Source organism: Lycium barbarum, chromosome 12, assembly GCF_019175385.1.
Source record: "Lycium barbarum isolate Lr01 chromosome 12, ASM1917538v2, whole genome shotgun sequence".
NCBI classification, from domain to species: domain Eukaryota; kingdom Viridiplantae; phylum Streptophyta; class Magnoliopsida; order Solanales; family Solanaceae; genus Lycium; species Lycium barbarum.
This window is the reverse complement of record NC_083348.1, coordinates 57147004-57155887: the sequence shown is the minus strand read 5'-3', so window position 1 is coordinate 57155887 and position 8884 is coordinate 57147004. Positions and strand designations below refer to the sequence as shown.

The following is an 8884-nucleotide window of genomic DNA, read 5'->3' as shown; positions in this document are numbered from 1 at the left end:
CTCACATACCTTTTCGTTTAGCTACTTTATCACTTGAACGTTCCTCTCCAATATTCACGTTTCTACCTTCAAGAGAGTTCATACTAATATTAGATAATCGATAACGTAAACACGCTTGAACTAAAGCTAGAGAAAATTGGGCAGCATCTCCTTTGTCTATACAACTTTCTTCATATCATATATCAACTCCCAATCATCAATGATAACATTCATAATATCTTAATCAATAACTTTTGTCAAGTTCATCATTATCCAACTCCCACAACTCCCTCTCAAGGTCATCCATAATCATGATCATAATACAACATTACGTTCATCCTCATCTATGTTTATCCTATGTTCTTAACATCATTCATAACATAATTACAATCACAACATATCAAAAATCGTGTTTCATATTAATCTACTACTCAACAATGTCACTATTCTCATGTTTATAACCCATTTTCTACTTCCTTCAATAAGCCAAGTCTTTCAACCTCTCAATACTTTAAACAACATGAAATTATCATAAAACTTACCTTTGATTGAGTAGGAATGAGTTTTGGATAGCAATACTCCACTTGAGGAAAACCCTAGTTCCACTTCCAAAGGGATTTCTTGCCTTGGATGAACCCTAGTGAGCTTCTTGCACTTGATTCACTTGAATTTATGATATGAACCTTTGATTTCCTTTGTATTCTTGAAGATGAAATGTGTAGAACCCTATAGAAGTCTTGAGAGAGATGGAGAAGTGGAAAAAATGAGAAAATAAGAGTGGGAATGTCATTTTATACTTGAACTTAACTCAGCTCGTCAGGATTTCCACGGACACTTATACGGTCTGTACAACATTATATGGTCTATATACGTGACCTTACTTCACCATCAGAGAAACAAAATTTCTATTGGGTGTTTACGGACCGTTATACGGACCGTATAATGTTATACGGACCGTATAAGCGGTCGTATAACCCTATTTCTCAGAAATTGTTTCCGTCGTTTGTTTGACCTCCAATCCTTATGGAACCTTCTTGACACTTGTTTAACACTTCATTACTAATATATGGAGCGTTATAACTCTTCTTTAAGATATTATCAAGTCGACATTAACTCGATACTTTACACATCCTTCTTCAAAATACAACTTGTGTTCGGCATTCTTTAACGAACTTTCTTCTCTTACTTCCAACGTCTTTGGAATCTTAATTAAAATCGTTAAATAACCTTTCTTACTTATAGAAAATTCGTATACTCCTTACCTTGTGTTATCCTATTCACTAGGCAACGACATGAAATTTTTTGAGGTGTAACACACCTCCACCTCATGCGTGATGTCACTGAACTTGAACTCTACGTACTCTGTTTTATCCTTCTTAACCTGAAACCTTAGACTCTCGGTTTGTTTCCAAACTTCTAGCCTATCGTCGAATCCATCGTGCATCTCGTCAATCAATACTATGTCATCAACAAATAACATAAACCATGACACCTCCTCTTGAATATGTCAGGTGAGTTCGTCCATTACTAAGACAAATATGAATAGGCTAAGAACTGATCCCTGGTGCAACCCTATCATGATCGGAAAGTGTTCTGAGTCTCCTCCACTGTTATAACCCGAGTCTTGATCTGTAATAGCCCAGCCCACTAGTGATATTGTCTGCTTTGGGCCTAGGTTCGTACGATTTTAAAATGCGTCACTAGAAGGTAAGGCATGCTTACTTATATACCCAGCACCCCTCCTGTGTTTTGCCGATGTGGGACTTTCCTCCTAAGTTAGGGTGTCAGATACACCCTCTCTTATGGACTCAGCATCCTCGCTGAGGTTTGCTCCACTGCATAGGATTTGCCTAGACTCAACACTGAGGTTTGACCCGCCCACCAGGAATTTGCCTAAACTCAGTTGAACTCTGGCCCACCATCGACAAGGCTGGCACTGGAGTGGCTCTAATACCATCTGTAATAGCCCAACCTACTAGTGATATTGTCCGCTTTGGGCCTAGGACCGTACGCCTTTAAAATGCATCACTAGAAGGTAAGGCATGCTTACTTATATGTCAAGCCCCAAATCTGCAGAGGCGTGGCCGACACCCGATGCCACGCTCTGCCAGAGCGAACCACTCTAAATCTGTAACTCTGGAGGGATAACCCTCAACTTAGGCCGATAGGGCCTACCTGCACACAGACAATACCAACAAGCCGGAAAGACCACAATCTGGATATATATAAACTCTGGCTATCTCATCTGAACAGGGCACATACACCCTATAGAAATATATATATATATATATATATATATATATATAACTGAGCAAGCCGATGAGACTGCTATGGTCGTACAACCAACACTACCAAAATAAACATATACAAGGCTATCACACTGGCACACAATATACATGACTCGTCTACAAGGCTCTAGAGAAAGGATAACTATATCATGGTCGGGACAGGGCCCGGCCTACCCATCATGTCTATAAACGCAAAAGAACCTTACCAACTGGACTGCAACTCCGGAACAAGTGGAGTGCTCCTGTACAGGCGCTGAGAAGACAGCCTAGGAGTTCGAACCGTCTCCCTTTCTACCTGCAGGCATGGACGCAGCGCCCATAAATAAAAAGAATGTCAGTACGAATAATGTACCGAGTATGTAAGGAAAGAGAATATCTGAAACTAAAACTGAGCTAAATGATATAATCTGGAAGCCAAGGAATACCTTGAATATCTCACCTGATCTGTCTTATATGAAATGCAATATAATGATATCATATATCTCACTGACCAAGTGGCCAGGTGATAAGTCGTAGATTTTAAGACTTTTTACATCCACTACTTATACTTTTTAGTGATTATTTCAAGTATTTGTTCGTGTTTTCATAGTAATTTCATGCATTTTCAGGTTTTATAAGTCTGAGAGCTAAAGAGGAACAAAATAGCAGAAAAAGAGCGAAAAGGGCATCAAATGCAACACCGCATATGCAGTATGAGGTCGCAAAGCCCACCGCAAACTCACATTTCTGAAGTTTCCAGAACCGTTAAGATGAGATCACTATGCGGCACTGCATTCTGTTATGCGGTCATATACTCTCACCTTATGGCAACCAGTGAACTCAAGAGAAGAGGAGACTTTGCGGAGCAAATGTGGCATTACATATTCAGAATGCGGCCGCATTCTCAAGAGGTTGGAAACATTGGAGCGTAGAGAATACGCAGAAAATGTGGCCGCATACTCCATATGCGACCGCATTCTCTTACCCGAGCTGGCTCATTTAAGTCGTTTTTGCCACTTTTGGACTTGGCCTATAAATACTTTTGCCTAGTGCTTTGTGCAAAGACATTGAATATTCTCAACTTTTTACTTTTTGTCTTCCATTGGCATTAATGGCTAAACTTGTTGGGTGGTGAAGATTCTTGCATCCTTTTTGTCATCTTCTCCATTAAATCATTGTAAGCATGATGGATACCTATTTTTTCTTTGTTTTGTATTTAATGAAGATGAATAGTTAAACCATTTAGCTAAGGTTGTGGGACTAAATGTCTTAGTTATGTCATTGGGTTTTGTATTCACACTCTCTCTTATATATTAAAGATGTTTTCAATTAACTCTTCAAGCTTCCATGTATTTTAATGGTTGCAAACATTATTTGTGCCTATTTACTTACATTTTGCTTGGAAAAGATAGTGTAAGTTAGGAAAAGAGTTACTGGCAATAATTTGGGGCTCTATACCCATCTAATAGCTTGAGCTTGGAATAGGAAAGCTATTTGAGACTAAATGGGTATTCTCATATGCAACATCCTAGGGCTTGGAAAAGAATAGTATGAAATTTTCTAATCTTGTTGGAAAACTTTTAGTAAGAATTTCGTAACCCTTGGTCTATTACATCGATGCATATAAATGAGTTGAATTAATACCCAACCGCATTACTTTCCATTGGAACCACAACCTTAGTCCTTTTACCAATACTTTACATTTTATAATAACAACTCTTAGACGTTAATGATCAAACTTCAAACCAATTATTATTATCTTCCCATCTCCCTCGAAATATAGACTAATAGTCGAGCGTTACACTTAGTAAGTATATTTCTTCATTGTATTCTCTGTGGGATTCGACTCCAACCTTGTTGGGTTATATATTTGACAACAATCGCTTACTTCTAATATTAAAAGTGTAATTTGGGCGTATCAAATTTTGGCGTCGTTACCGAAGAATACGGTCTAGAAATTTATCAATTAGTGTAAAACTCTACTTTTAATATTTATTTCTCTTTTTATTTTGTTTGTTGTTGTTGTGTTGAACCAGGTGCAATGGGGGATAATAATACGGATGATGATGAAATTATTGTGGAGCCGGGTGATGCAGCCGCTATTTGCCCACCTCCAGTTCAAGGAAACGAAAGTTTCCTTGTTAACAATACTATGTTGCACTTGCTCCACACCAAGGGCTTATTTGGGGGTCTACCAACGGATGACACGAATAGTCACATAAAGAATTCTCTTGGGGTGTGCACCACTAATGTGCATCCAAATGTCACCGCCGAGATGGTTAGGTTGAGGCTCTTCCCGTTCTCTCTCACGGGTGAGGACACCGCATGGTTGGATGATATTGCAGCCGAGTCTATTACTACTTGGGCGGAGTTGACTACAACATTCCTCAAAAAGTTCTTCCCTCTTTTTCGGATGTTACAACTCCGTGACGAAATCAACAACTTTCGTCAACTTCCAACTGAAGCTCTACACGGGGCTTGGACTCGTTTCAAAAAGAAAGATAAGAGCTGTCAAAAGCTTGAGTTTCCCGATAGTGTTCTTCTCCAAACATTCTACCGGTCACTTGATACGGTCAACAAATCGGTAGCAAATAATATTGCGGGTGGGTCCGTGATGGAAAACTCTTATGCGGTGATGAGTGCTCTCCTAGATAAATTGATTGAGACCAACAAAGCTTGGCATACTAGGGAGATGGAAGTGGTTGGAGGAGGTCCTTCCAAAATTGTCTTGTTTAGGGAGACAATAAAGAAGGAAAAAGAGAGAGATGAGACCATGACAAAGTTGGTTACCCAAATGGATCTTCTCAGGAAACATGTGTTGGGTGGAGGCTCCAAGCTAGTAAATGCGGTAGGATCTTGTGAAGGGGATTCTATGGATGAGCAATGCTTCCAAGTGTATGAGGAGGAAGCCAACTTTATCAACAATCAAGCGGGGGGTTCCCGTCCGAACTACCAAGGTCCTAATCAAGGATCTTGGCGGCAAGGTCAAGGGAATCAAGGCTGGAACAAGGATATCGGAAACCAAGGGTGGAACAAAGATAGTGGGAATTCTCATTGGTGGGACAACAATCAAGGTGGTTATAACAACAATTAAGGTGGTTACAAGAACAAGTAAAAAAACCACCGGAGCTCAAATCCTTATGTCCCACCAAAAGGGAACCAAATTATTTCAAGCCAACAATCCATTAGCGACCCCGCTAGTTCTAAAATGGAAGATATGATATCAAGAGTATTGAAAAAGGTGGATTCAACTGATTCCTTTTGCAAAGAGACAAGGGATGAAATGATAAGCTTGGGGCAAATTATAGGTTCTCACTCAACTTCCATCAAGCAATTAGAATCGTAACTTGGCCAAATCTCAGCTACTCTCAACCAAAGACAAAAGGGCACACTCTTTAGTGATATGGTTGTAAACCCAAAGAATGATGGTGATCATAAATTCCATGTAATCACTACTAGGAGTGGCAAGACAATTGGGGGGGGGGGGGGGGGGGGAGACATCGGTGAAAGATAATATGGTGGTTGATGATGAGAAAATTGTTGAAAAGCCTATTGTTGTTGAGAAAAAGTGACTTCAAATAAGAAGCGGGCTAGTATTGAAAATCCCATTACTATTGAAGACATGCCAGAAAATGATGAAGCTTCAAAAGGCAAGGAAGCGGTAGAGGAGGTGCCAAGGGCTTTACCGCCCGGTCCAAAGCCTCCTCCTCTATTTCGTCAATAATTGACTAAGAAAGCGGATGATGGGAAGTTTCTCAAGTTCATCGAGAGATTGAAAGGACTTTCAATCAACATTCCTTTAGTGGAGGCACTTGAACAAATACCCGGTTATGCAAAATTCATGAAAGACCTTGTGACCAAGAGGAGACATTCTAGTTTTGAAATTGTGGGAGTTACACATCATTGTAGCTGTATTGTGGCAAAATCCTTGGTTGAAAAGAAGAAAGATCCAGGAGATTTCACCATTCCATGCACTATTGGGATGTACAAATTTACCAAAGCTTTATGTGATCTTGGGGCATACTTCAACTTGATGCCACTTGCTATCTTTAACAAATTGGGTTTAGGCACTGCCCGACCCAAAACAATGAGGTTGTTAATGGCGTATATAACCGTGAAGAAACCGCTTGGTATCCTTTATGATGTGCTTGTGAGAGTTGATCGGTTCATTCTTCCGGCCGACTTTGTGATCTTGGATTGTGAAGTTGATTTCGAGATGCCCATAATCTTGGGAAGACCTTTCTTGGCTACAGGGAGTTCTGTTGTAGATATGGAGAGGGGTGACCTAAAATTTAGAATGAATGATGAAGAGATAAAATTTCCATATTTGCAAATCAATGAAACAACCGACGAATATGAGTATTGTGTCGGTTATTTATATAATTGATGAGGCCATAGAGACAACCGTTGAGCATGAAAATATGGGTGATATGTTGGCGGCGGTGATAATGAACTATGATGGGGCAAATGAAGAAGAGTTCGAGGAGACGGTTAATGCATTGATTGGGTTGGGGTCATACTACTACAATCCAAAGAAGCTTGATCTTGATTTAGAAAATCGAGCAACTCCTCCTGCAAATCCTTCCACTTCACACTTGAGGTATGAATTCCTTGATCCTAACAACACATTGCCCGTAATTATTTTTGTCCGATTGTCGGATGAGCAAAGAGAAAGGTTGTTGGTAATCTTAAGAAGATAAAAAAAGCTATTGGTTGTTGTATTGCAGATATTCAAAGGATTCCGCCTGGTATTTGTACTCATATGTGAGCCAAGCGTTGAATATCAAAAGTAGTTAAATCCTCCTATGCAAGAGGTTGTGAAGACCGAAATCATGAAGTGGTTAGATGCCGGTATTGTGTACCCTATATCGGATAGCTCTTGGGTTAGTCCGGTTCAATGTATCCCCAAAAAGGGTGGAATCACCGTGGTGGCAAATGCTAAAAATGAATTGATTCCCACTCGCACAGTCATCGGATGGCAGGTTTGCTTGGATTATCGAAAGTTGAACAAATGGACCAAAAAGGACCACTTCCCAATGCCCAACCAAACCATCATAGCTCCCGAGGACCAAGAGAAAACCACTTTAACTTGTCCTTATGGGACCTTTGCTTATAAGACGATGCCCTTTGGGTTATGTAATGCACCCGCAACTTTTCAGCGTTGTATGATTTCTATTTTCTTCGACATGGTTGAGGATTCCATTAAAATCTTCATGGACGAATTTTCAGTGGTTGGGGATTCCTTTGATGAATGCTTAGAGAATCTTGCCCAAGTATTGAAAAGATGTGAAGAGACAAACTTGGTTCTAAATTGGGAGAAGTGTCACTTTATGGTTAAAGAAGGAATTGTCTTGGGACACAAGATTTCAGAAAAGAGGCTTGAGGTTGATCAAGCTAAAATTGAGGTTATTGTCAAGATTCCTCCCCTAATCTCCGTCAAAGGTGTTCGTAGCGTCCTTGGGCATGCCGGATTTTATAGAAGATTCGTCAAGAATTTCTTGAAAATAGCCAACCCTCTATGCATGTTGTTGGAGAAGGAGTCGAATTTTGTATTTGATGATGCTTGTTTGAAGGCATTTGAGGGGTTGAAAGTGAGACTCACATCGGCTCCTATCTTCATTGCCCCCGGATTAGTCTCAACCCTTTGAGTTGATGTGTGATGCAAGTGGATTCGCCATGGGAGCCGTTCTTGGCCAAAAGTGTGATAAGATCTTCCATCCAATTTGTTATGCGAGTAAGACTCTAAATGGTGCCCAAATGAATTACACGGTCACCGAGCAAGAGTTGCTTGCTATTGTGTTTGCTTTCGAGAAGTTCTGGGCTTACTTGTTGGGGACCCATGTGATTGTTCACACCGACCATGCAGCTCTATGTTACCTCATGACAAAGAAAGATGCAAAATTGAGGTTGATACGTTGGGTCCTTCTCTTGCAAGAATTTGACTTTGAGGACAAAGATAGAAAGGATTGTGAAAATCAAGTGACAGATCATTTGTCTTGTCTTGAAGAGGATGGAAATCCATTGGATGGCCTAGAAATCAATGAGTCATTCCTGTATGAGCAAGTGATGGTAGGGTCATATGATATGATTCCATGGTATGTCGACTTTGCAAATTATCATGCTAGTGACATCATGCCGGAGGATTTGAACTTCCACCAAAAGAAAAAGTTCTTGAGTGACGTCCGAAAATTCTATTGGGATGAGCCATATCTATTCTGGGTTTTATGCCGACAACATCTTAAGGAGGTGCATACCCGAAGTAGAAATAAAGCCCATCATTAAGGCGTGTCACTCATCACTGGTTGGTGGACACCACAGTAGCTCAAGAACGGCGGCCAAAGTTCTTTAAAGTGGCTTTTATTGGCCAACAATCTATCAAGATGCACATGACTTTGTGAAAGCTTGTGATCAATGTCAAAGACATGGGGGCATCTCAAGGAGGCATGATCTATCGATGACACCGATTCTTGAAGTTGAATTGTTTTATGTATGGGGCATCGATTTTATGGGTCCATTTGCGAGTTCCTACAATAACAAATACATTCTTGTGGTGGTGGACTATGTTTTCAAATGGGTGGAAGCCGTCGCGCTCCCTAATAATGAAGGAAGAAGTGTCACCGCATTCTTGAAGAGGTATA

The 8884-nt window shown here is 40.3% G+C and overlaps 1 protein-coding gene across 1 annotated transcript; it reads left to right on the top strand.

Moving 5' to 3' along the window:
* The first annotated feature begins 5454 nt into the window (after positions 1–5454).
* Positions 5455–6633, top strand: LOC132624275 (uncharacterized). The gene is made up of 2 exons (XM_060339079.1): positions 5455–5554; positions 5984–6633. The coding sequence occupies exons 1-2, from the start codon at positions 5455–5457 to the stop codon at positions 6631–6633; spliced, it is 750 nt and encodes a 249-aa protein (XP_060195062.1).
* Positions 6634–8884: the final 2251 nt, after the last annotated feature.

What these genes read in the sequence shown, in the direction of transcription:
- LOC132624275 (XM_060339079.1), top strand. Translation starts at nt 5,455, where the DNA reads ATGGAAGATATGATATCAAGAGTATTGAAAAAGGTGGATTCAACTGAT. An exon ending in AAGCTTGGGGCAAATTATAG is followed by an intron (nt 5,555 to 5,983) that starts GTTCTCACTCAA and finishes TGACTAAGAAAG; the next exon opens with CGGATGATGGGAAGTTTCTC.